Raw genomic sequence first — 27,625 nt, 5'->3', positions numbered from 1 at the left:
GCAATAGATCCTGGGAATCCACAGGCAAGGGGGGGGGTCCTCATTAGCAGATATGAGCAATCCTGCGCTGACAACCGGCCATCCAGATGGCCGCCCTGCCTACATTCCCTGCCCCTAGCAGCATGGGTCTGGCAAAAGCCCCACTGCTCTTGGTTAAGTCCCCTGTGTCTGCTTGGGTACAGTCGCAAGGTGACTTAACAGGAGTTAACACAGCACCAAACCGTGCTACCTCCCAACTGTATTTGCACATAGAACCTAGTGGGCCTAGAGAGACTGGTGCTGGTACAGTGGCCCTCTGCCTTCAGCCTCCACCCCACGTGAGCAGCACCCCCTAGGACTCAAGTAAAAAGACACAAGCAGTGGCATTCCAACAGCAATGGCACTTCCTCCCTGTCACATGATCAAAGCGAGTGCTCAGCTTCTTAAGCACACAGTTGTCTAAAAAACAGCTATTCCTTCTGTTATGCTCTTTCCTTAACGGGCCGGCACCGGTGTGGGGTTTGTAAGCCCCATCACATTCGGTATCATCTTCTGGGTTCTGCTCCTGTGGCCACCAGGTTTATATTAGAAGTAACGATAAAGGTTTCAGCAGAACTGCTTCCATTGACATCACATAGGAAAGATTTTTCAGTGGTTGCTGCTTCAGAGCTAATAGATTGTGTAGGCCATTAAAGGTCTCTTTATGTGTAAGGAAAAAAAATCATTGCTTTCCTTTCTCCTTCCAAGGGTCACAAGTGATTGCTACAAGAGCAGCTTCCAGGAGCAGGTGGTGAGGTGGGAGGGTCCAAACTTGTCCCATAGCAGAGGTGAGGGCTGAACCCCTGGTTCTTTTATTTGCTATTTAACGTGGAGATTTACATAGCTTTCTAACACATTCTATGCTGCCACCATCTGGCCCTTGGTATAATCTTAAATTGTCTAGTTTTCAATTACCTACAGCCCTATCAGTTTTTTCCATGGGCTGGAAAATAGCAATACTTTTCCTGAGGTGATTTTAGAAGACTTTAAAGCCTTGCCCTTGACCAAGAAGCCCAGGAGCATTTACACTGATATTTGTATCACAGATATGTACCTCAAAATCTGTCAGCATAGGAAAGGCTGGCACCCATCAACATGAATAACTATCTGTGGCACTCACTGCAAAAGTGCAGACATTCTGACATGCTCTCCCTCACTTCTTCTCCTGAGTGAGGTGCTTAAATGTCCCTTACCACCAGGATATAGGCCAGGTCTACACTACACACTTACTTCGGTATAACTACGTCGCTTGGGGTGTCACTCCAAATAATCTAGTTATAACAATCTTAGATGCCCCCCCCGTAGATAGCACTATGTCGGTGGGAGAACTTCTTCTGCCAGCATAGCTACCACCTCTCGTGGAGGTGGAGTTAAGCCGACAGGAGAGCCATCTTCACCAAACGCACTACAGCTGCACAATGCAAGTTTGTAGTGTAGCCCTGCCCATAGTAAGCTAGAGCTATTTTCTGCATACAATGCCTTGGAAATTCTGCAACAGCTTTATTTGAATTAAATACTAGAATATTGTGCAATAATCAGCATGCTGTTTACTTGGATATTAAATTCAAATTACAGTGTCCCTACATTTTCAGTTTTCAAGGTGGGCAGGGGGTTTTCAGCACTTAGGGAAATGATTTGACACTCTGCAATAACCTAAATGTTTCTGCCAATATGATCAGCAATGAAATAGTTAATCATATTGATATTTAAATTATTACACTTCCAAGTTAACATCCCTTTGCATGAAGGGCAGCAGCTCAGAGCACTCCGAGCTATTGTTTCAGGCTGTCTGCAGCCTCGAGGAGACATTGCTACATCAAGTTACACTCTGGTAATATTTTCAATGTTTTCTTCATGGCTAAAAAGACCAGAAACATTTTAAAATGAAAGCTTGGATCTGGAGCAGTATTCTGCAGCTACATAATGAAACAAATTTCCCTAGGTATGCTGTGTGCTACCCAACATCCTGACTGTGGGGTGTCTACACAAATGGGGGAGAGGTTGTGAGGGACCAGGGGTGACTATACTATGGTCACATGCATGTGTACACACATATAGTTAGCCTGTCGTGATCCTTCCATCTCCGTATGCATCTACTCCATGGGAATTATTTACATCTTCTTAATAGATAGAGAAAGGGAGCAGACTTTGTAGAAGGCCACTTGAGTTATGGGGAGTTCATGTACAAGAGACACATGGTACCTCACACATCCCTTTCAGTTCCAGTGACAGATGAAGTGTCAGATCCCTCTGTGCTCCTTCCACATCCAATATATTCTTAGAACTGGTCACGCTAGTGACTGATCTAGAAAATAAGGTATGTATTCAGTGTACTAATTAGAGGAGCAGCTGTTTTCAATATCCCTGGGTTGAAAACAACTGCTTCTCCAGTTAGTATAGTGGATGCTTATTTTCTTGTTGAAAGTGTCAAACTGTCATTACAACACATACAGAAGACACTTTCAACAAGAAAAAAAGGAGGTATTTCAATCTATACTAAATAGCAGCTTCCCTTTGTTTTTAAAATATAGACTATTTTGATTATATTATTTCAGTAATAGTTATGATGCTATTATAACTATATGATACATGCTATATGATGCTATGCTAACATATTATGATGCTATTACTCACTACTACTGCTGATATGCCAAATTATGTAAAAATAATTTGAAAGTTAAAAAAAATGAAATTTTTCAAGATGAAGTGTTTCCATTTATTTTATTAATTGAAATAATATAATTTCATGATAAAATATTCAATTCCAATTAAACAGCTTTTTCCGACAAACAGTTTTGATGAAAAATTTCCTACCAACTCTACTTAGGGGTTCAAAATCTGAATCTGAATTTTGCAATCTGTGACCACCTGCATTTTAAAAACATTTGTCAGTGTCAGTTTTGTTATTTCTATGTTATGGTTATTTTGCACACACAGAGAATATCAAGTACTTTCTGTAAAGATAACCTTTGATATTAGTATAAAGAAAAGAACAAAAAGAAGAAATGTCTCCATGTCCATGAGACAACACACAGTGTATGTCCATCCGTTTTCTGAAAAGATCATTGAACTGAATACAAAATGGCTGCCTTCCTCTAGTCCACAGCGATTTAGAATGAGATTTTCAAAACTGCCTAAAGGAGTTGGACTCCCCAGTTCCCATTAAAGTTAATAGAAATCCCACAGCCAAAATGCCTCAGTTTTAGAGATACTATACAAAGAAAGCAAATGCTTGACAATTATATAATTAAATCCACTAGAAAACAAAGTTTTCGCTTCTAAAATGGGATCATTACAGAATGGTTTGGTATCTGAGCTATAAGACCAAGAACTGTTGGATTTTTCAGTTAGTTGGCAATTTTTAAAGAAAAAAATCATTCCGGATTGAATGAAATGTTTTGTTCAATCCACAAAGTGTTTCATTTTGGTTTTGAGCATTTAATATTTAATTTTAAAAAATTAAGGGACGTTTCTAAATGAAGCCATTTCAAAAATTTTAAAAATGAAACATTTCATTTTGAAAATATCAAAATGAAATTTTTAAAAAAATTTTGGTTTTTTATTTTCACCAAATTATGTCAGCAAATATTAACACAATTTTATGAAATGTTTCGGTGTCACCAAATCTGTATTTTTCCACCAAAAAAAGTTTAGTTCAAAAAATGTCACCCAACTCTAGTTGTAAACCTTTGAAAATAGGTGTTTGCATCAAAAATATGGACAAACCTCAGAATTATAGGTACTAGTTTAGTATAGTTGGTGCTTGCTCATATATCCAGTTTCTCTAGCCCCAGATTTTCCTTAACCATATTTTGGTGGGAGGGGTGAGGAGAAGATGTGAACACTATAGGAACTGGCGGGCCAGATGTTTCCTCACTTATGGGGATGAACAAAATAAAGAACGCTTCATTTCATTTTTAAAGCAGGCTCTGAGTGATTTGGGAGTACACTGATGCCCTGTGATATCTGCAGAACACAGCACTGGGACTGTAAACTCTGTATTCCTCCTTACTTTTGTAATAAAAGAATAATGAGCTCAGTGATGCAGAAGCAACACACCACACTCAGAAAGATACCTCAAAGCCCATTCTGCCGCTTCATTGGTGTGTATTAAAATTAATGAGTTTCTGCTAGAGAAGGAAGGAGGTGTTCCTACATGCAAATGAAATCTCTAATTTTTACATTGTAGCACTACTGCGGAGCAAAGCAGCAATCTGCGCAGCTTAGTCTCAAAAGAGTTGGCTGCTTTTTTTCAGGGGCAAAGTGGGGACAAAGTGAAGATGCTGCAGGAGGAAACAAAGCTTTTCATTTGCATGTTAACATTAGTGAAATCTGGATTGCCAGGAACCGTTGTGTTTTCCTAATTTCATTTATATAACAGAGTAAAAAAAACTGACCATGCTGAAAGCCAGCCAACACCTGAGGCTGCTAGTTCAGCCAATATAACCCTAACAATTAATGGATCTCAATTATCGATTCTTTATTTTTGTTCACAAGAACAGATATCTGGAAATGAATGCATGTGAGTTACACATTTTGATTAACATGTCTTTCACAGTGGTTTTGAGCCATTAATGAAGCATAATTGTGAAACACCTATTGCATTGTTACTTTATCCAATTATAAAAAGGTGGTTTCATTAAAACTCTTCGGTTTCATCCCAAATTCTTCAAGTTTCCATGTCATTTCAAAGATGAATCAGTAAGACATTGCTGCATCAACATCTTTTTCAAGTTTTTTTCCTGCTTCTGAGGTCCAGTGGTGGATCTGAAAAGCTATTCACCATCCTGAGGAAGAAATCAGGAAAGTTTGACAGATGGAAAATCATTAATTTTACCAGCAGTTTCAGGACTGATGTCTGGTGGTGGGCTATGTTACCTGGAGATCTGTGCAGCATCAGTGTGCTTTCTGCATATTTTCTTGAGGTTCAAGCCATGTCAGTTAGTACCCACCGGCCTCAGTTTTCAAAAGGGGCTGATAAGTTTGGGTATCCAACTTGACAAACTTCGGAGGATTTGGATTCTCAGCAAGTGGAGATCAGCACTTCTTTGAAAGCTGGGTCCCTTCCAATGTTCTTCAAGTTGAGAAACTGAGCCACCCCAAATCACCAGTAATTTTTGAAAATGTAAGCCCTAAAGTTGAATGTTGGGCCTAATCCTGTGAGCTGTGCCATACCAGCCTCATGGGACAAGGACAAAACAGTGCCACTCCCTGAAGCTGCACAGCCTGCAGAAGCTGTTCCAAGCCCAGTGCTGTAAAAAACCCTGCAGGGATCAGGGAGATGGATGGGTCCCAGAGGGTGTGTTAACAGAAAATATACATGTGCTTAGTGGGAAGGAGGCCTCTTCTTCCCATGAGCTCTGCATAGGAGCTGATAATGGTAGAGTAACCTGCTCCATCATTACTGAAGAAGGGGTTCTGCACTATGACTTTTTGGTGCACCTTTCCTGGAGGTACTACAATACTAGGTCGATGTGTGGAATGGATGGAGCAAGCTCCTATTCCATCACCCTGTTCTAAAAATCCATTTAATATATATATAGTCCTCAGATAGAAGACGTATCAGATATTAAACAGATAATAACAGATACTACAGATCTTAACTGCAGGGTCCTCCCCCCTCCAAATAGAGATTGGTGGAGAGCTCAAGGCAGTCTCCCTGGCTGTGCTCCCTACCAGGGTTGTTCACTCAGGAAGAAGGATTCAGGCTATTAATCTTCGTACAGACAGATTTTAGGCCAGTAGTTGTCCAAGAACCTTCCACTAGGGATCAAAACTCACAGAAGCATTAGAGTGATTTTTTCAAAGCATGAACAGAACCTCTGGCTAGACAGCACCATCACATGAGAACTCCGATGCATACCTCACTTCCCAAAGCCCTCTACCCTGGGATGGGAGGAAGCACAACTTAAAGAAGATCAGTCTTTTTTTATAGATACCTAGTGGGCTGAAAACAAGACTTATAATGGAAAGCTAGCATCAGTCTTAACTATGGAGTTACTAATGCTGAACTGTAATAAAAATCAGTGCCCAAAGACCACCTAAAACTAACCTGGCTCCTCCTATAGACACCAAGTCTGTCTGTTTAATTGAACTTACAGCCATTTGATCCCAAATTCAATTTGAATTTCATGTGCTCTGGGGATTTCGCAGAGAAACCTATTCAAGCTTTTATGGGCAAAACTCTGGAGAAGCATCACCAGCTCAGTCCACGAACGCGGGCAGCTTCCCAAATTTGTTTAGCACTTTGTGGCTCTAATTTATAGCTGAAAATCTTTCCCATTGATTGATCTAGGTCTCCATGCTTCCACAATATAGCCGCAATCTGCTTCCTGTTCTAATTTCATCAGGTTCTGCCTTTTAATAGAATTCTATAAAGGGCAACTATTCTATTTATCTCATGAAAATCTAACATTGTGCTACACTGCTGCAGAATTAAATGCCAGGCCATTTGGGGCACTCCATTATGGCTGCATTAGTTCATCATTACTGCAATTTATTTTTTCAGTTTAATCTCAGAGTAAAAGTCTTCCCCAAAAGTGGTAGGAGTGCAAAAATGGGACATAAGAGAATTACCCACCTTCCCCTGCCTCCCTCAAGGTAGCAGAGAGGGAAGAGAGGATAGGGAAATGGGTTCTTGAAGCCAGCACAGAGAGGAATGTAGGTGGTACAGCAAAGCTGCGGTCCGGTCTGTCATTTCCTTGCTACTGGCTGGCAAATCTCCCTGTAGTTCTTTCTCCTCTCTTCTACTCTTTCTAGTAGAGTTGGGCCTGCAGCCAAATTCCAGATCAGAACATTTCCACGGAAGCCTGAGAAAGTTCAGATCCAGAAGTAGCAGCTCACTCATCTTCTCTAGATTAAGCCAAAGCAGAACCCCAGCTCTGAACATCCTCCCACACCTTTAGGCAACATTCAGCTTGGACTCAGCTCTGTTCTCTAACCCACCACCCTTCCCCACAGAGTGGAAGGCACAGCTGGAAGTGTTACAACAATGTAACTGTGAAGAAATGCTAGTGCTTTAATAATGGGCCTCTCAATTTGGAAGGGACAGGTCTCTCCTGTGCTAAGAGGACTGCATTGGTAAGATCCTTGCATTATGTGGAGATGCCCAAACTACTCTAGTAGGGAGCATGAGAGAGAAAATATTCCTATGGGCAGCAGATTAACCAGGGTTTCATGTTCACAGTCTGAGTCAGGACATGCCTTATAAGGAGAACTGGTCACAGTTGCGAAAAATGTGGAACAAAACCAAATTTCAAAACCTTGACATCAGAATAAAAATGAGCCTGAGTTTTTTGAAAGAAAAAAAGAGAGAGACCCTGCCCTGACCCCACAATAGCCAGCTGCAATGTAGGGACCCCAGGTTCAAGTCCCTGCTAGGCCTGATATGGAGTAGGGACTTGAGCATCATCTTCCCACATCCCAAGGGAGTGCCCTGATAACTGGGCTATTGCAGGGTGAGTCAGTCTCTCCTGTAGGAGCTGTTCCACTTTGTTTATGTAATGAAATATTAATTGGACGAGACAGAGAGAGGAGTGACTCTATAGGAACAACTGAATAGGGCACAGCAGGAATTTGAACCTCAGTCTCCTATGTCCCAGGTGAGTGCCCTAACCAGCAGGCTACTAGCTATGCCGGTATACAGGCTCACGTTCTCTCACTGAGAGAATCCCATCGCTGACCTGAGCAACAGTTGAAACAGTTTCAACAAGTTGGCTTTTTCTGACAAAAAGACACATTCAATCACAAAGTCCCCAACCAGCTCTATAAACTTAGGTTCATTGAACTACAGGAAGGAGGTGGGGTTCTTTAACCTGGAGAATATTTAATGGGAAGAGATCATCTAAGAGAGAAATCTATTTTAAGAGTGGAGATTAATTGAAAGCAGGTGGTTTAGTATCAACTCCTGATTCACACAATGGTAGGTGCCTGGAGTTGTGGTTTGGTACAGGCGTATAGCAGTCTAGCTTTCCTTCACCTACTCTGAGGGCCTGACACTCATCTCACTTTCTAAGTGAGATCAGATCATTTTCTTGGGTTAAGGGTCTGAATACTCAGCATGCCAATGTCTGAGTCCTTAACCTGCCTGGGTTAGAAATACATCCACTTGGGTTTGTCTACATTAGCTAGATTGATGGGCAGCGATTGATCCAGCAGGGGGTCGATTTATCGTGTCCAGTCTAGACGCAATAAATGACCGCTGAGCACTCTCCCGTCAACTCCACCACGGCGAGAGGCGCAGGCGGAGTCGATGGGAGAGCATCAGCCGTCGACTTACCGCAGTGAAGACACCACGGTAAGTATATCTAAGTACATCGACTTCAGCTACGTTATTCACATAGCTGAAGTTGTGTAACTTAGATTGATCTCTCGCCCCGACCCCAGTGTTAGAAACACAAACATTTAAGTCAACAACAGAGAAATGAGGCACAAACACACAACAATCATCTGTTTTCAGTAGGGAAACCACCAGATATTAAGAGTTTATTTGGAAATCTTATCTATTTTTAAAGTATGTGTGGAGATATCTAACATAACATAGGTACCTAAATCCCACACACTCAATCAAAGCAGCACTCATGTTTCAGTTGGGTATTTGACTGTGTTTCCCATCACACTGTCCACTTATTGGAGGAGATCTGTATAACAGGACAGACACATGAAGTTGGTTCAAATTTGAACAACATAATCTATAATATGAAACAATGTGCTGTATTATAATAAATTATAGAAAATTGTATTTAATTAGTATATTAATTTTAGAAAAGATCTAGTACTATGTCAAATATGATAATTAATGAGTGAAGTTGGACCAGTTCTTAGTTATTACAGACAAAGTTTTCAAACCTGGGTACTTAAAGTTGAAATGTAGATTTACAGCCTAACATCTAAATAAAGCTTCCCAATTTTCAGAAGTTCAAAGCGCCGCATTGACTTCATTGGCATTTGTGCAGCCATTCTTGGAAAATGTTAGCATTAAATACTTTGCTGCTGCCTCACATATCTGGCAATTTGGATAAAATACAACACCATGTGCCAAGTACATCAATTGCCAATGTGCCAAGGCACTGTTACCACTCCCTTGCCAGGGCAGAACTCAGCAAGGAAGTCCTGTACACAGGGTCGTGGGTTGTTTCCAAATGCAAAGAGTGAATCGCCTTTGTTTGCACTAAATTGATTTTAAATTACAGAGTCAATAAAACAGGAAAGGCCCAAAGTAATGTTACCATCAGAATATGTGTTGCCTCGATCATTCAGCAGCAATCCTGAGAACAAAATGGCTGCCGTTTCTGCACACTTTAAGCAAACTGATAAAAGCAAATTTTACAGTCGGGGGATATGAGGAAAGGTCCTCTCATGGCTCAGAAACTTTTAAAAGACAGGAAACAAAGGGCAGGAATACATGGTCAGTTTTGAGAAACCAGAGAAATAAATAGCAGGATCCTCCCAGGATCTGTACTGAGACCAGTTCTGTTCAAACAACTCATAAGTGATCTGGAAAAGGGGGTAAACAGGAAGGTGGCAAAATCTGCAGATGATAAAAAAGTTACTCAAGAGAGTTAAGTCCAAAGCAGTCTCCAAAGAGATACAAAGGGAACTCTCAAAACTGAGAGATTGGGCAACAAAATAGCAGATGAAATTCAATGCTGATAAATGTAAAGTAATGCACACTGGAAAAAATAACCATAACTGTACACACGAAGAGATGGGGTCTAAATTAGCTGTTGCCACTCAAGAAAGATCTTGGAGTCATTGTGGATACTCCTGTTTTGCAAGATTAAGTCTAAACAGATATTCTCGTAAAGACTTGAGACTTTCAAATTGCTCTTAAAGTAATTGTTTTGGTGCATTTGAAGCACTAAATTTTAGACCTAGACTTTGATTTTCCTCTGCTTACAGCAATCTTGAGGTACCATGTAATTGGCAGAGTTATCAGCTTTTTTGTTTTGCCTATATTGCTGGTGGTATGTCTGATGGTTAAGCACTGTTAGTCACCCCATTTTTGCTGATTTAATGCAAGTTATTCAGCAGTTATCCCAGAAAGGTAGAACATGAGACACACAATTCCTATTTCCCCCTTGATTTCTGAAAGAGCACAACATTCACTCCTTCCTCAAGTAGTCAGTCACTTACTCAGTCCACCCTCCCTATGTAGCTGGCATACACCCCCACACATATTTTTGCGTAAATCATTGCAATACCACAGAGCTCCCACAAGGGGGAACTTCACACTAGACCTAATTATTTATTTAAAATGTAACTACTCTTTTATCAAAGTCAAATCAACATCTATGGCTGGACAAATAAGGACATTTGGTGAGACTTAACTCACATGTATCCTTTTTTAAAAGCAAATATACTAAAAAATAAATAAATATTGCTTCTTATCTGATACAGAAATGTGAATTGTGCTGGAAAGCAGTTGGGCATACATTTACTTGTAGTTAAAAAAATTTAACAAATAAACATGTTTTTATATATTATTCATTAATCAGTGTTTAATATAGTTTTAAAACTTCTCTCTGAAAGCAAACTGCTTGGGCTGTATTTACGTAGCAAGTATAATTTCATCAGGAGTTCTCTCTCTCTAAACTACACAGAGTGCACCTAACAGAAGGTTTGATTTTCCAAGTCATTAGGCCTACTTATCTCAAATACGTGATCACTAGATTACCATGGGACTGGGAGTTAAAGGGAGGCTGGGTAGGTAGAATGGATTAATCCACTAACCTTCAACTCTGGTAATCTGAGGCCAAACCTGATTTAGGTTAGAAGTGAAAAGGAGTCGTCTCTCTTACCTTAGTCTCCAAACTGTAGGCAGATATCAAAATAATTGAAGGTCAGATCCTGCCAGCCTTACTTACATTAAGTAAGCCTTAGTTCTAGGGATACTCCCACTGAAATCAGTAAGCCTACTCTTAGAGCAAGTCTCTTCTCAGTCAAAGTAAGGCTGGAGGAATTTGGCCCGAAATCACCACACAACTGGCCACTCTGATATTACAACATCAATTCCAGTGGAAGACAGCTCAACATTCCAGTTGACCATTAAATTTTGCAGTATTGTATCACAGGTGAAGACTGTCAGTTTGGACAGAACTGACAAACTGCCTTATTATGGCAGTTTAGAGATAGCACCTTTGCAGATACCCTCAGCTCTAATTTTAGCAGTAGCAGTTTTTACCAAACACTCATATTTATTTCTCATCTCTCTCTCTCAGCAGGCCTGTGTGTGTGTATATATGTTTGCCTTGTTCCCAAAGGATCCATTTAGACGAGAGATTGATATACAGTGTGAATGCTGGGGGCTGTGTGTACTCTTTTGTCCAAATCCTTTGCCATTTGATCCATACATTCACTGCAACAGAGAGATAGATGGTATATTTTGAGCTGTCTAAGCATTACCCAGCTGGAAAGCCATACTTGGTCTCCTTTAAAACTTGCAGCAGCGTTTCCTTTCATTCTTCACTCCCTATAAATTGAGGTGCTGTAAAAGTCACCACACTGCAAAATTCACTGGTTGCCATGAAATTACTGATCTCAAAGCATTCTGGTATGAACCATAATGCATACTGATTCCGCTCCCTGAGGAAGGGGGCATGAAAGAGGCCTTTAGGAAAAATTATTCTGTCCCTTAAGTGATAGTACTGCTTTCCTAAAGAAGCTTTAGATGCTGTTCAGAAGTTAGTTGGTCATAGAAGTTAGTTTTTAGAGGGTTTTTCCCCATGGCATTTTATGCTATTATTGGTAATGTATTTAGCTCATTCATACTAACTCATGATAAGTGAAGTTTTACCTTTTTTGCTAGAAGTAACCCATAAAGCCTGCCATTTTCCACACTGACCCACAGGGGTTCAGATTTGGAGGCAGTCCTACAATTGTGTCCTTTACACCTGCTGCATGAGACTTACAGCAGCTTAGCCTCATTTAGATTGAATTAGGCCTCCTCAGAATTTGGATCAGTATGGGCAGACCTATTCACATCTGAGGAAAACATATGTGCCTTTGCACCCACTCAGCGAGACTAGAGTCAGGCAGTTTTCTGGTCAGATGTGTTCTCAAGAAGTGGAAATGCTGTGGTAATTATTTATCTCTGTTCCTACTCATTAATGAATAAATATCTATTTTCTGTTGCCCTATGGGTCTGATTTTTAAGAGAGACTTTACTTAGCTTCCAGTTTGTAGGTACTGTACTTGTGATATTTACCTCAAGTTTATCCAAACCCAGGATTTTAAATGACTCCTGTCTCATGACCCTCTACCATTCCTATGGAGTGTGCTTCACTGCCCCCAAAAGAAGCTTGTAGCAGCACTGGTCTTTTTCCTGCTCCTCTCAAATTTGGTACCTATGTGGCTTCCCAGATACAGATGCCTCAGACTGTAGAGGACTTGTAAGCTTTAACTAGTCTGAGACTTCCAAGACTGTTGTGCCTTTTAGGGTACCATTCTTGGGGAATACTCTAGACAGCAGCAGCAGATTGCCAGTATCCAATAAAAGGCAAAGATGAAGGAATTTGAATAACTTTCCCCAATTTCAGTCCAGTTTAGATTTGGTTCTAGTTTAAGGTGGCTGAAGCCCCATGGTGTTCACACACACACACACACACCCCACCACCCTTCTACTGCTAACGTTTTTTTTCCTTAAAACTTTTTATCTTCTCTTCTGAATGAGAAATATTCACAATCACTGTTTTTTTCTTAGGAATGTCATTTCCCATTCTCCATGGAGATTTTTTGGTCACAGTGGTGCTATATTCCATTTCAATAGGTGGAACAGTGAAGTCAGTACAAATTTGACCTGAGTAAGCACTGAAGGATTTGGGCCAGTTGGCCAACTCATACATCCCTTCTTATAGGCACAGATCAGGCCTTGTTACATAGGGGGCAGGACACAGAGCCCACACAGAGTTCATTCCTGCTGCACACTACAAAGCTGTGGATGAATCCTTCCATGTCACAGTATACAGACACAGATTCCCCCCATCATTTCCCTGTGGAGAAAGATCAGAATATACTGCATGTGAGGGACCCTGAAGTTGTAGTAGTGGCATTAAGCTACACTGACTGTCCACCCAACTGCTAATTTACCCAAGCAGTGTCCAGAACAAAGATTTGCCCCAATAAAGCCACACCAACATACATTACACAGCCCCAAATTCCAGATCTATCAAGTTAAATATTTACTAATATTGCTGTGACTAGCAAATCTTTTACAGTAACAATACGAGAGTGGGGCTGGCATGTTTAAATCAATACATGATTTCCTAGAATATACCCTGCTAGTGTGGAGCTTTTAGCTCCCCTGAGGAAAGTGGTTTCTAAAAATGACTCAAGCTATCAGATTTAAAATTTGTTTATTTATTTGGTTTGGTAAACACTGGCCAATCATTCATGCAAGCATCTGAATAAAGGAGTCCAATAGAACAGCATCAGATGGAGTCTATCACCATTATCTCCCTCCCATGCAGTCTCTGACCCACATTAATTTTGATGTGGCAGTGATGACCATGACAGAGTGAGGCAGTCTCTTGATTTCATTTCTACAGAGTCATGGAACAGAAGGTAAGAGCCCAACTTAAAACTTACATAGCCTGAATGCTATTTTTGAGAAACTTGGCACACAAAATTCAGGTCATTTCCTGGCAAAGAGTTTTACACTCTGCAGTTAGCTTTTTCCTTGGAGTTATTTAAAAAAAAGTTTTCTTGTTATATATTTACAGTGTTCTGCATTTGTGTTAGAGGGCATTTGTGTCAGACAAGAGGGTAGGCCAGATCCCCCACTAGTTTAAATCAGCATAACTTCAGTACAGCTATATCAATTTACAACAGCTGAAGGATCTTGACACATATTCAAAGTTTGAGCTACAGAAGCCTTAATATACCTCAGTGCAATTGCAACAATTCTTTGGGAAGGAATTTAACTTCAGTTGTGTTGAATAAGAGCGATGTAACCCTCTTTCTATAGGTTTCATAAGATCCTGTTTTATTATCTAATGACAGGAGGTTGCAGTAACACAAAATGGACTTAAACTGTAAACCAGAGGAGCCCTACACATCAGCAATCACAGCTTACTTATGTGCTTTTGCACTAATTTGTACTATCTGAAATGGAACGGTCTGTTCTGAGGTAAGGAAGTCTGATTAGCTGCCTTTGGTTTAACAGGTATTCTATAGAATATGGTCAAAAGGGGTGGAAAAAGTTATTCTGAGATGTGTCACCACAGTAAGACAAGTACAAACAAAGTAACCATTTGGCCATTAATGTGCATCTTATTGTTCAGTTGTTTAAAGTCCAATACAGGGTTGTCTTAAGAATTCCACACAATAGGGCTTTCATCACTTCTCTCGGGAAAAGATTCCACAATCTGAAATCTCACTCACACGAAGTTCATTTTTATCTTCTAGGGTTCATTATTTCTAGTTATTCCATTATTTATTCCTCTCCACTGGCACTTCAAGTATTTGCAGGCTGCCTCCTTAAGTATTTGCAGGCTTACTCACTTAGTTAAGCTAACTATTCATGTTTAGCTCTTTTAATTTTTCCTCCTATGTCAAAACCTCCAGCTGTCTGATCATTTGTCACTCTTCTCTGAATTCTCTCTTATGCGCCTACAACTTCTTGCAGTTGGTCTATAGAATCACCCTGGAGACATGGAATCCTTTAAAATACATGTTAGTTTTCTGATGCCTACATGTGATTCTCCCCTCATGGCTAGTTCTTTTTGCACATGTCCTCCTTTAATATTAAGGCCTCCAATTTTCATTTCAAAACAAACACTCAAAAAATAAATTAGATATGGTCACAGACATTACTGTGCTTTCAAATAATAAATCAGCAGTATCTGAACTAGAATCTGGATAAAAATTTACTGACCTCTTTCCATACTGTTTCCTCTATCTCAACATCGCATTTAATAATGAAGGATTAGCATTCCTTTAATTTTAAACAAAAGCAAGAGCATAATATAAGCGATTTAATTTCAACATGTTTACTTAGAAGCATTATTAAAAGTTTTCCTGGTTAGTATCTGGGAATGTACAATCTCACTTGTGGCCATGATCTTGGCCCACAATAATCGTATCAGGTCACGAAGTTCAAGAATGAATGTGGTGACAAGAGGTTAGGTTGCATAAGGAATAGAGTAGTAAATACGACGAGTAATATTATAAAGCCTTTATGTAAATAAATGGTGGGGCCTCATCTGGAACACTGTGTACAATACTGGTTGTCCTAGCTCAAAAAGGATATTGAAGAACTATAAGGGGGGTCAGCAGACAAGGGCAAGGACAATGACCAAGCACCTGGAAGAATTCTCCTATGAGGATTGATTGGAAAAGATTGGATTTTTTAAAAAAGCCTTAGAAAGGAGACTAAAGAAGAGTCCATACATAATGAATGGTATAGAGAAGATAAATCAGGAGCTGTTCTCCCTGTCTCAAACACACAAGAACAAGCAGACATTCAAAGTGGAAAATTAAAAAAAAAAAAATATTTTCACATAATGTGTAGGCAGACTGCAGAACTCACGGCATTTATATGGATATCAAGAATTAATTATAAAGAATGTTAATTAATAACATTATTGTGGAAGAGAGATTAAACTTCATGCTTCAGGATTTATCTTGATTTCTAGTAGTTGGCGATTGGCATGAGAGCTCATGTAAGGGGGCAGATTATTGCTCATTTACCTACTGCAAAGTTCTTATACCTTCCTCTGAAACACCCAATACTGAACACTGAGAGACAGGATACTGGATTAGATGGGCATTGAGTTTGCTCCAGTATGGCTGTTACTAAGTTGTTACAGTCACAGAGCTGTGAAAGGTTTCAGAGTAGCAGCTGTGTTAGTCTGTATTCGCAAAAAGAAAAGGAGTACTAGGGGCACCTTAGAGACTAACCAATTTATTTGAGCATAAGCTTTCGTGAGCTACAGCTCACTTCATTGGATGCATCCGATGAAGTGAGCTGTAGCTCACGAAAGCTTATGCTCAAATAAATTGGTTAGTCTCTAAGGTGCCACTAGTACTCCTTTTCTTAGAGCTGTGAAAATGATGCATTTTGCCAGCAGTTCTGAAAAATTGGGGAAAAATTCGTTTTGGGTTGAAGAAAATGTTCAGTTTCAATTTTGACCATTTTAAGGTTGATAAATAAAAATTAAAAAAAGACATTTTGAAGAAGAGTTGTTGCAAATTGGAAAAATCCAAATGTTCCATTTAAAAAAAACATCAAAAAACTACACTTTTATTTTCACTAGGGTTGTTTTTTTAATATAATTTTGTTCAAATGAAAACAATTTGGTGAAAGAGACAAAAATTTGTGAAATGTTTTGGTGTTGCTGAAACTGCATTTTTCATCAAAAAAGTTTGGGCCAAAATATTTTACTCTAGTTAGCAGTCCTATAAGAGTTGAGAGGTTACTAAATGATCAGGTATTATCGCAATGGATGTGGTCCAAAAACCTAGATGAATAAAATACAAGCTTCTGCTCTTACCAAAGTTGTTCCATTTTGTTTGCAGTCCTTGTCGACCCTCACTTGCCTAGAAATTGGAAATGTCCTAAACTCAAACCTTTTATGCAGAACCCCGATTTGTCGACAGGGAAACAAGTACATCATCATCATTACAAACCCCACTCCAGAACTTTCGTGCTTCATATAAAATATCTTCCCAGCAATGTCACAGGAAACCCCACTCAGAAATCCAGGTTCTGGTGGAACATAAATTAATTCCAGAGCCCACAATCTCTCACCCAGAATGCCTTGTTGCCAGCAGAAAGGTGATATTAGCTCAAGTACTTTGGATTTCAGCTACTATGATCTCACACAAACAGAGGCAGTCGCCCAAATAGCTGGGGCTCAAACCATTTTAAAAAGGGGTCTCAAACTGGGCACCCAGGAACTGAAGCAACGCAAGCACAATAACTTAACCTTCACCCAGCAAATCAACTGGTAGTCAGTGCCAATCACATAGCAAGGGGGAGAGATTCTCCACTGTCAACAGAACATTACAGTGCATTTCATTTTGGCCAGCTACCTCTGACAGCACTACTGCCTTCCCTGGATCCTCAGAGGGTTCAGTTTGCTGGTGACTGAAATAGCTTAAGTGCAGGAGAGATTCATTTTAAAGCATTTTTTCCCAGGGTCAGAGTACTGGCTGGATTGTGTCCCAGCGGGATACAGCATGACTACAAAGAGCAAAAGGCACACAGCAAATAGATACAGGCACAGCCTGGCACCATGTGTATCACCTCAGTGCTCTGGTCATGGACTTTACAACGGGCTATGCAACTGATAGCAATGTTTATCTTGCACACAAGGCTACGTGAGTCCATGTGATTTCACTAACGGAATAATTTGGATGCAGCAGAAAAGCTTCATGCTGGTCTGGGTCTTGTTACGAAGTTCTGGAGAGGAGCTGTGGAGAGGACAAAAAGGCCAGGGTGTTGAAGGTGGTGGTCTAGAATGAATCAGAATAATATCGGGTAGTTGTGTGTGCAATTTGTGGCAATAATAGAGCATAATAATCAAGGCAGTAATCACAAGCCACCACTTGCCTAGCTGCTTTCATATGGCAGTTTTCTGTAAGTATCCCAACAGAGGAGAACTTTAGGGAGGGATTTGTATAAGGACAAGGTGCTACTTCTAGATTGTTAATTTAGGACTCTAAGTAGATTCTTGTATTTTGCTTAAAGAGTCTTTAGCTTGAGTGATGTGGAGTCTCCAGATAAGAAAAAAATTCACCACCTAGTCTGGGACCAGGGCCAGATCCTCAGCTGGTATAAACATTCATAGCTCCATTGGCTATCAGTTTACACCAGCTGAGGGTCTATGCGATATATTTTTGGAGAAGGGGACAACATAGGCTTCCTCACCACCTTAGAGAGTCAGTTTAATCTGTGCAGAGAGGATGTAAAGTACTACCCTTCTGATTTACCACCATCTCACAATGCTTTGCATTGGTGTAAGTGATGACAAAGTGCAGGGCAGTGAAGAACAAGGGCTGCAGCAAGCACTCTAAGGTTTAGTTATACCCACCCTTCTGTTATCTCACACTGACCCCTTCACCCATTAACCTCATTTGCCTCCATTGGAGCTCATGGAGTTCTGCTGCCACCATTTCATCACAATCTCTGTTCACCTCAGCGTGAGTTAATTTATACGGATTACATGGGTCAAACAAGCAGCAAGATTCTAACGTGCCCGTGATCAGGCAGGAAGTGAGAAAGACCCTTGCTAAAAAGACAACCTAAATGAACACCAAAACTGTGAATCACAAACCAAAACGTTCCAATCATCGTGCCATAGGACCTGTTGGCCAAGAGTTAGTTCTGCAGCTAGATTAACTAAATTTGATGAACCTACCTGGGAAAAGGAGCTCTCAAATAGTATTGGAGGCAGAATAATTTTTAAAGAGTGAAGAGCAATGCAAAGAGTCAGAAGGATTTGGATTATTTTAGCTCCCTTATGCTACAATTAAATGCACAGAGTTTTGTTGTGCTGATAGTCCAGTTCATTTTCCTTGGTGGACATACCAAGCACTGAATAAATAGATCAATATAGGTCTTTGGACAATTTAAATCACAGCAGAACAGGTGAATTTTGTTTCCTTGTTTGCTTTATAACTTTGAAATCATCTTTGACCTGCAATAAAATCCCTGAAGGATGCATACGACAGCAGTTCTAGGTACGTTGTCACACAGTGCATGCTCCGAGGGATCACTGACACAGCAAGCATTTGACAGGCTTCTCAGTTAATGTTCTTATGAAAACAAATAGGTGAAGCAAGTGAGAGGTTCTTGAACTTCTCAGTATTTCTGCTGAGTGACCTGACACCAAGTGATTTATCAGTCACGGTCTCATGCCTCCAATATTTCTGCTAGCAACTATTTTCCACATTTACACTGAGATTTAATACATTTAAATAAATTAACTTAAAGTGCTGCATTGATAAATGCCACAGGAAAATTATAGTAAAACATGAATTTGCTTTGAACTGAACAGCCCATTCATCAGTTTGAGTTTGTGGGGAGGAAAAAATCTATCTACCCTAAAGTGCCATTCAGTTCTACAGGTAAAGTCGCAGAATGCAGGAAATGCAAATCTTAAGATTTTTTTCCAGTGATGTCAACTTAGTTGTGGGCCTGTTCTCATTTACACTATTTTTTTCACCTGTGAAACTACATCAATAGGTCCTGAGAGGAGGAGTAACTTTGTTGACACATTTCACAAGAACTGCGTCGTCCCCTGACTGCATGGGGGATAAAGTGACTAGCAATGCTGTTATAGTGACATAAAACTGCTGAGAGGAGGAGAGAGAGAGAGAGAGAGAGAGAAGAGATAGCGCTGCAATATCACCTAACCTCCATACAAAACTGCAAAAGGCCCTTTTTTTTTTTTTTTTTTAGGAGCACTGCATGCATCGCCTCACACTCTGACTGTGCCCGTCATTTCTGATGGTGCTCACTTCTAGAGCTGGGTCAGCCAGCTCATAGGAGAGCTGGGGATGCCTTTGCAAGTCTACAGCTCCACTCTGAGATAGGCATTTAACCACCAGAGACCTGGGTTTCAGTTTCCGTTGGTGGCTACTGCTGGAACCTGGGAGTGAACCCATCTGTTTTACATATCTCTAGATGAGCAGGAGGAGGTAGACCAAACCAGTATCCATGCAAAGGGTTACATTTCCTCCTGCATTGCCTGCCCTCCCTCTTTGCCAAATCTCCCTTTTGAAAATAAGGCCACCTCCCCTACACTTATATATTATATATATATACACATACACACACACCTCCTCTGTGTATATAAATCTCCCCACTGTATTTTCCACGGTATGCATCCGATGAAGTGAGCTGTAGCTCACGAAAGCTTATGCTCAAATAAATTGGTTAGTCTCTAAGGTGCCACAAGTCCTCCTTTTCTTTTTGCGGATACAGACTAACACGGCTGCTACTCTGAAACCTCCCCTAAGAAGAAAGTCTACAGGAGCAGAAAGGGAGAACAATCTTCTCAACTTAGTGAGATGCTTACAATGCTCATTTCTATGCAAATTTCCAGAATGCTACACTAGCTCACAGCTATTTCAGACAAGTGCCCAAGGCATAAGAACAAAGCCCATTCTACTTGGGTATTCACAGTCAGCTGCCTTTGTGCTTTGTCTATAGCCCCTGCGCAATTACGTACTTTCCCTACAATTGGCAGAAGCACAAGAACAGGCTGATGCTTCCTTCAGTGAAAAGTTTCCATTAGGCTGGGAACAGATAGAATTGGCACTGCTGGCTGGAGAAACAGTGAGTCAGAAAATACATCATCTGTTACTTAAGAGCATGAAGTGGGAAACTAATGAGTGTCACTGTTAATCTTGACGCATGGGTTTGCCCATCAATTAGAGTTCAGGTGTGAAGGCTGCTTGGTAGCAAGTTCTGTATTTGCAGCTAAATATTTGTGTAGCCCCTGGATGTGACGCCAGGCATTTGACTTGCATTTGTAACTTGTGGGAATTTGTTCTACTGAAGTCACCTAAAGGAGCTTGCTAAACCAGTGAGATCAGACTGGAAATCTAATTTAAGGATTGTGAAGTATGCAGTAGCAAAACCACCCATTCTTTAGAGAAACAGGCAGCCACAGAGAAAATGCCATGGCCAGTAGCAAAGATCTGGGGTTGGATTATGCCTTGGCCCTTATGTGGGTACACAGACATGTGCAAAAAACAGCTTCTACTAAATGTCCTGCTTCTTAGTGGAAAGGCCCCATCCCTGCACTCAAGGGAGCACAGGTTTTTCACCCTTGAGGTACAACCCATGCCAAAGGTGGAGCTGAAACCAGATCCTTCTCCACTTGTCCCACCCTGACGAACAGACCAAGTGAAGAAAGGGGAGCACTGAGCCACATCCTGACCTACCCCTGGAAGCGCTGGGAAGCTCCTTGTGGGGTGGTGCCGCTCCTCACTTAACCCTCATACAGGATTGTGTACAGAATACCCTATTTCGCCGTTTCACTGGTTGCTCTACTTACTGCTGGATGGCACTGCCTCTTGGCGGTTCTGGGGATTAGCTCAGTCAGGCTAATGCTCCTTCCAGTGGTTACACCCTCCCAGTTTCTCCTCTGTACCCCCTCTCTCGCTCTCAGGGGCCAGAGTTGTCCTCTTCATGGCTCCATTCAGGTCACGGTTGTGATTTCCCTTCCTGGGGGGCAGAGGGGAGCATATCAAGGTTCCTGCTCTCCAGCAGTCCCAGGCAGTTTTCTACTTCACAGTGCCACTCCCACAACGGCTGGCAGAGGAACCCAGGCCCACCCGCTATTCTAGGTTCTGGCTCAGGGACCCTCTACACAGCAGCTAAGGTCCATTCCCTGCACCTTTCTGCCTTTCCCTGTATCACTTCCATACCTCCTGGCATTCCCCATTCCTCTGGGTTTGCCAGTCTCTTCTATCCCTTCTCCCAGGGAGTAACTTTAAGCAACTTCCAAGCACTTCTCCATCTTCCCAGGAAGAGGCTGCTTCTCTCTAATTAGCTGCATCCAGCCTAAACCTCCTCCATTTGCAGCCTAATTAGCTGATTGGGTCCACCTAGCCCAATTCAGCTCTTGCAGGGCCAGTGTGTGGAGCACACCCCATCTCCAGCCAGTAATGACAGAAAAACCTACACAGTATTTTTGGCATTAGGAGTCCTTTAAATGCAGTAACAGAGATGGAATAGCACCAGTAAAATAAACTCCACCCTAAACATCCTGTCTTCTCATTAAACTACAGTATAGTGACTGTTCAATCAGAATGCTAAAGTGTTTTCATATGATTTATATTTTACTGACTGATGAGATGAGAACACTATCACATATATCCATAGCAAATCAGACTTAGAGAGAGGGACGGGGTGACTCATGCTGAATAATAAAGGAGCTGAGCTGCAATGCAATAATTTAAAGAAAAGCTTTCAACATGGATCCTCCCAGAGGGCTTTGTTGAGTCCTCAGCGCTAAGACTATATGGGCCAAATTCAGCTATATTATAACTCCAACTTCAGTAGTTACACCAAGGATGAATTTAGTCCAGCTGGCTTCTGTCACTCCTGCCTCACTATTATATTCCAAGTAGTAACTTAAAAGTCTCAAGAGGTACTAAGCCAATCAGGTTTCCATCTCCCCTAACATACTGTATGCAAACAAGAGAGTTCCCCAGCGGATTCAGAATGGCCATGCTGATTTGTGTCTTGGCTATCATTTACTCACATGCTGCTGCTGGAGAGCAAAAATTTATCCTTTCCAAACAAATCCTCTCCAATTGTCCTTACAGCTGGAGAGTAACTTAAACAGTGCAGTGAAACTTACCAGCAAATGAATGCACTTTGTCAGGGGGTTTGAACTGGGGATCAAAATGAAATCTGCTACAGACCAAATCCCGCTATTGCTACCATTTGTTTTCATAAAGTCCTTGCACTAGTACTGTCCCTGAGTCTGACACAGGATCTGCATGTGCGGATCTTTGCACCTGGCAAGAACTCCAGAATCACCTCCACAGTCAGTGCACCGCACAGGAAGTGGATAGGTCTGCATACTCTAAGAAGCAGTCAAACAACAAATCAAATGAAATAACCTGCTAACCATTGTACTGCTCATTATAACAGGACCCAGATAGGAGACGTCTCTCATTCCTCCTCACTTTTCAAGATGGCCCCTTCACCACAGCAAGTTGAAAACTAAACTCGATTAGTTGCTAGAGAGGGCCATTTATACTTTAGTTTAGAATTAAACAGTTCTGTGACAATTCTGGTTTTGGTCATGCAAAGCTGTAAGTGTAGATAGGGCCAGTAATCAGCACCTACAAGTGGGATACACACACACACACAAAAAGATGTAGCTTTCAAAATATGTAGCTCACTCCAAGGCACCTCATTCCTCACCATGATCCCACAGTGTGCATAGAGGGGACCTCCTATCTAAAGTGGGAATTCAGCTGGAAGTAAAAAGTGATATTTCCCACACCTTTCAAGGTCTTAGGTGCAGGAAAGATTTGGATTCTCTATTCTGACTAGTATAACTTCACCATATCTATCAAAGCAACAGGCTGTGGTATTTGATTTTCTTTACAGACACCATTCTAGAGGTACCTGACTAGGTGTTTGGCTTTATAAAACTAACCCACATGAAAGAAAATTATTTTAGAAAGCTAATCCCAAAGGGCCTACAAATGGAATAAAACCTGAATTTGTTTCTCCCTCTCAAAGTTACCCTATGCAATCTAGCTTCCTAGTCCACTTTTAAGCGTTATAATAACAACTGTTACCTTGTGGCTAGTCCCCTATGCATAGAATAACTGCTAAGATGTTTTTTTCAAAGCTTCGTCCCCGGTGATGCTATAAAGAAGAGAAATTATGCTGCAGTCAGAACCTTCTTAATGAGACTGCTCTCACCAAATAATTAAAGCTATAGTTTTCCCCCACCAAGTGAGAGCTAGCTCAGTGTTGTAATCAATGGATTAAAGTACTTTTGAACCTAACATTTCAGACCTGGGATTAACACCACTTCTAGTTGTTTTTTCACAGAGAACCCAAGTCTCCACATATTTATGCTTATGTAAATCTGAAGTAACTCTGTTGAAGTCTATGGAGTTAAGTTACTTTTGAAGTGGTGTCAAGGAGAGAAGAATCAGGCTCACTATATTTAATCTTTGCCAAGTTGCTCTCAGCTGATTCATTTGATAATACTATTTCCCCAACAACATAGCCTGGAAAGGCAAGAATTAATATATAGGGTTTCCATATGTTACTGGTGTACAACTGATATCTATCCACCCATGGAGGTACTCAGGTAGCACCCCTAACCATAGTATCTAAGTGCTGTATACATTAGCAAAATAGGTTTCATCTCCATCATGAACATGTGTTTTAGGAATGGTAGGAATAACTGCTGGCAGCTGTCATTGTGAGCAGTCACCATTTCAGGATCTCAGAAGAGGGGTATCACCTATTACTACTGTAATTTTCAGTGTCTCTGTTAGCGGTAGGCTTTGTATCAGCTGGGGATTGTGCCCTTGTGTTGTTTTCAAGCCACACTGCAGCCCATGTGATGCTCCATCTTTACATGGCATGACAACAATCCAGCTTTCTTCATGGACAGCACTGGAGCTCACCATGATGTGCCGTATGATAAACATAGAATCTACCCATCTGCCACAGAGAGCAAGTCTGCAAGACTCGGCAGGTTCAACTCGGCAGTACTGCCAGCCTCTGTGATTTTTGTTTGGAAGTGCTGCCTCTGACTCCTGCTGAATTGGCAATGCTAACTGTGCTGTCAGTCATCCCTTTCATTCTCTCCCTTCTGCTACAAACAATGGTTTGTCACTCTGCCAGTCCTCCGCTATTATTCCACCCGATGCCACAGTGGCTCCTGCTTATTGCTTGTCCTGTAACTCAATTTATTTGTCAGAATGGGGAGATCAGCTGAGTAAGCTGGCCTGCCTTATTCTCAGGGTATGAGCAGGAACTGTTGATCAGAAAGCTTTCTACTTCTGACATGCCACATCTGTTTTTGCTCAGCACAGTGACCAGACTGCAGAACGTGAGCATTGCTTTACAAGCAGGCTGCTTCCTCCAATACCCATCGATTCTTTCCAAACAGCCCATGTGACCTCTGGTCTCATGGTTCAAGAAGGATCTTGATAATTGGAGAGGGTTCAGAGAAGAGCCATGAGAATGATTAAAGGGTTAGAAAACATGCCTTATAGTGATATACTCGAGGACCTCAATCTATTTAGCTTAACAAAGTGAAGATTAAGGGGTGACTTGATTCCCATCTATAAGTACCTACTTATATATAAATGTTTAATATAATGTTTATAAATGTTTAATAATGGGCGCTTCAGTCTAGCCGATAAAGGTAGAACATGATCCAGTGGCTGGAAGTAGAACCTAGACAAATTCAGACTGGAAATAAGGAGTAATTTTTTAACAGTGAGAATAATTAAACTTTGGAACAATTTACCAAGGATTATGGTGGATTCTCCATCAGTGGTAACTTTTTAACCAAGACTGGATGTTTTTCTAAAAGATATGCTGGAAGTTCTATGGCCTGTGTAATACAGGTGGTCAGACTAGATGATCATAATGGTCGCTTTTGGTTTTGGAATCTATGAATGATCACATCCCGAGAGCCCCACTTCTTGGAGTGATAAAAACTCTAAGATCTGTTCCATACACAGCCATTCCCTGTCCAAATGTAGTGTATTATTTGAACATTTCAGGAAGTATTTATTGCTTTGAATCAGGGAGCCAGAGTTAAAAGCAGATCAGTGGCCAAAGAAGTGCTACTGAAAGTCAGAGGAAGGCAACCAACAAATAGGAAGCAGACTGGTTGCTTTTTTGGTTTCATTTTATCCTTTGTTATTTTTCTGGCTCTGCACTATCCTTTCTGGGCTAATTTCCCACCCTCCACCCCCGAGCAGCAGCCATCTGTCAATACCACCAGCCCTGCCATGTCTCCCATAATGATATACTTGCCCTTTGATGGACTCACCTGCCAATTCCCTACAGTCACCAACCCATCTGCCTGCTTTTGAAATAGCTTCAGGCAGGCCTTACATTGTGTTTGTCCAGGGTCTTGACTGAGAGTCTCTCCCGCTGTTGCCCCCATTACATTGGATAAGCTCTACAGCATCCTGTCAGGCCACGTCTGCAGTGGGGAAATGTGTTTAATATATTTTCTAACATGACATTAAACAACTTAGCAGCCAATGTTATATGGCTGCGGTTAAACTTAGGAGGCGGCCCAGGGTTAATCAGCTAACATGTTTTTAAATATGACAGTCCTCGATCACACTAAGCCCAAACCTATGGTGTGTTAGAACATGTATTCATGCACTTTAACTAACACACTGCACTTTCCCCAGTGTAGATAAGGCATCCTCTTTTTCTGGAAAGGCAAAGCCTGTTAGAAAGGGAGGAGCAGATTGGATCACAAACCCAATGGCTGGAAGGCATTGGGGCAAGGCCTCCATGAAGGTCCATTTTATCTTCTAAGTTTCTCAGGGCAGGGACTATTGCCTGTGTTTGTAGGACCCTAGCACAATAGGATCCCAATCCTCATCAGGGCCTGTAGGCTTATAAAGAACCTGTGATATCTCTGCAGACCACAGCTGCCTGGAGGAAAAGAGAAGTTATTTATATGGTAGATGTGTGAGAGAAATATCTGATTTTTCTGGGACGTAAGTAAAAAGATACACATTTTCCCAGCGTGCACAGAAAGCAGGTGACTAGAACTGAGTAACATGTTTCTATCGCGTCTCCTAGATACTGTGGTGACTTGTGCTCTATAAATACCTTAGATATAATCTGTCTTTGTGCAGTGCCAGTTACTGAGCCAGACGCAATTATATGTCTGAGAATCTCTATGCATTGGCATGCCAAATGCTCTTCAGAATCCAACACGCAGTTACCCAAGTCTTTGAAAATAAAGCAACCTGTACTTGGTTGTTTGCAAAAATGTACGGTTATTACACACTGAGGCAAATTTTCAGAAGTCTGACGCCCACTCTCCAAGCAGATTTTCCAAAGCGTTCACATCTCACTTAGGTGCCAGATTTTCTAAAGGAGCTCAGCACGTTGGGGGTTGAACTATTTAGAAAAGTCAGGCCATTAAGTGACACAATGGGAACTGAACTTCTGGAAAAATCTTCCCCCAGTTGTGAATACTGAGCACTTGAAAAATCTGGCCCCTCATTCCCACATGATGACTTTTGAAAAAGGTAGCTGTGTGTGCTACCACAGCTATACAAAGTCAAAAAGATTTTGCTGTGCAGTGCAGAGATCTTGCAGTAGGCAGTCACTTAATTCCAAAGGTTGTCGTTCTGCTGAATGAGAGTATCCACATCATTCTTTTCTCCCCGTTATCATCCATCATCATCTCATCAAGCTGACCCTTGCAGAGACAAACAGACTGAAGGAGACAACAGAGTTGCCTTAAGCCCTGCTAGTTATATTTCCCCCTCCATATCAAAATGGTGGCCTTTGCACAAGCTCAGGATTTCTCCTGCAGCTAAGGCAGCCCATGTCTGAACCTCCATCCTCCCAGGGTGAAAAACACCCCTCCTTGCCAATTCCAACTTCCGACATCTGTGAATTCCTAACATCAGTCTGGGGGCTGATTTAGGAGAGCACTAAGATGTGATATGAACTGTGGCTCTTCAAGCAGACAGTCAGCCTATTGTACTTGAGCAGCCTCAGTGTGCAGAGAATTGAGGAGCCAGCCAAGCCGCACTGACTCAGACGTTTTTCAGAGACACTAAATCACATGACAGGCTCTTCCTTTGGCAGAGTGACAGGTGCAGGTTGCACTTATTAAATGAAGCTACTACTAAAAAAGGATGGTGAGATCATGAAAGGATTAGCATATGCACGTCTGTTCAAGGGCAAATCACATTTGCTGATGACAGCTTTGGTTTATGTGGCTGCGGCTGTGAATGAGCCATCCTCTCAGTCAAGGATTCTTCCCAAGCAATTCATTAAAAATAATAAGTTATGGATTCCAACAGAGCAGAGAGGTATACTGCATTGGAAATAGAGTAATACCAGGAAGGGAAGAAGTGTTTTGGAGTCAGAATGTCATTTAAAAAGCTAGAGAATATG

At 41.2% G+C, this 27,625-nt stretch overlaps 1 protein-coding gene across 2 annotated transcripts in view; it reads left to right on the top strand.

Moving 5' to 3' along the window:
- The first annotated feature begins 13,300 nt into the window (after window positions 1–13,300).
- The window catches only part of PALMD (palmdelphin), a 73,522-nt gene continuing 59,197 nt past the window's right edge, over window positions 13,301–27,625 (top strand). For both annotated transcript variants that reach the window (XM_084636302.1, XM_084636303.1), the window contains exons 1-2: window positions 13,301–13,578; window positions 14,017–14,143. In XM_084636302.1, coding sequence (XP_084492428.1) covers window positions 14,124–14,143 — 20 coding nt within the window. In that variant the 5' untranslated portion in view covers window positions 13,301–13,578; window positions 14,017–14,123. The remainder of the gene's footprint in view (window positions 13,579–14,016; window positions 14,144–27,625) is intronic.

Source organism: Lepidochelys olivacea (assembly GCF_965140295.1).
Source record: "Lepidochelys olivacea isolate rLepOli2 genome assembly, chromosome: 8".
Taxonomy (NCBI): domain Eukaryota; kingdom Metazoa; phylum Chordata; order Testudines; family Cheloniidae; genus Lepidochelys; species Lepidochelys olivacea.
The sequence above is the reverse complement of the archived record's forward strand: the minus strand, read 5'-3'. Positions and strand labels throughout refer to the sequence as shown.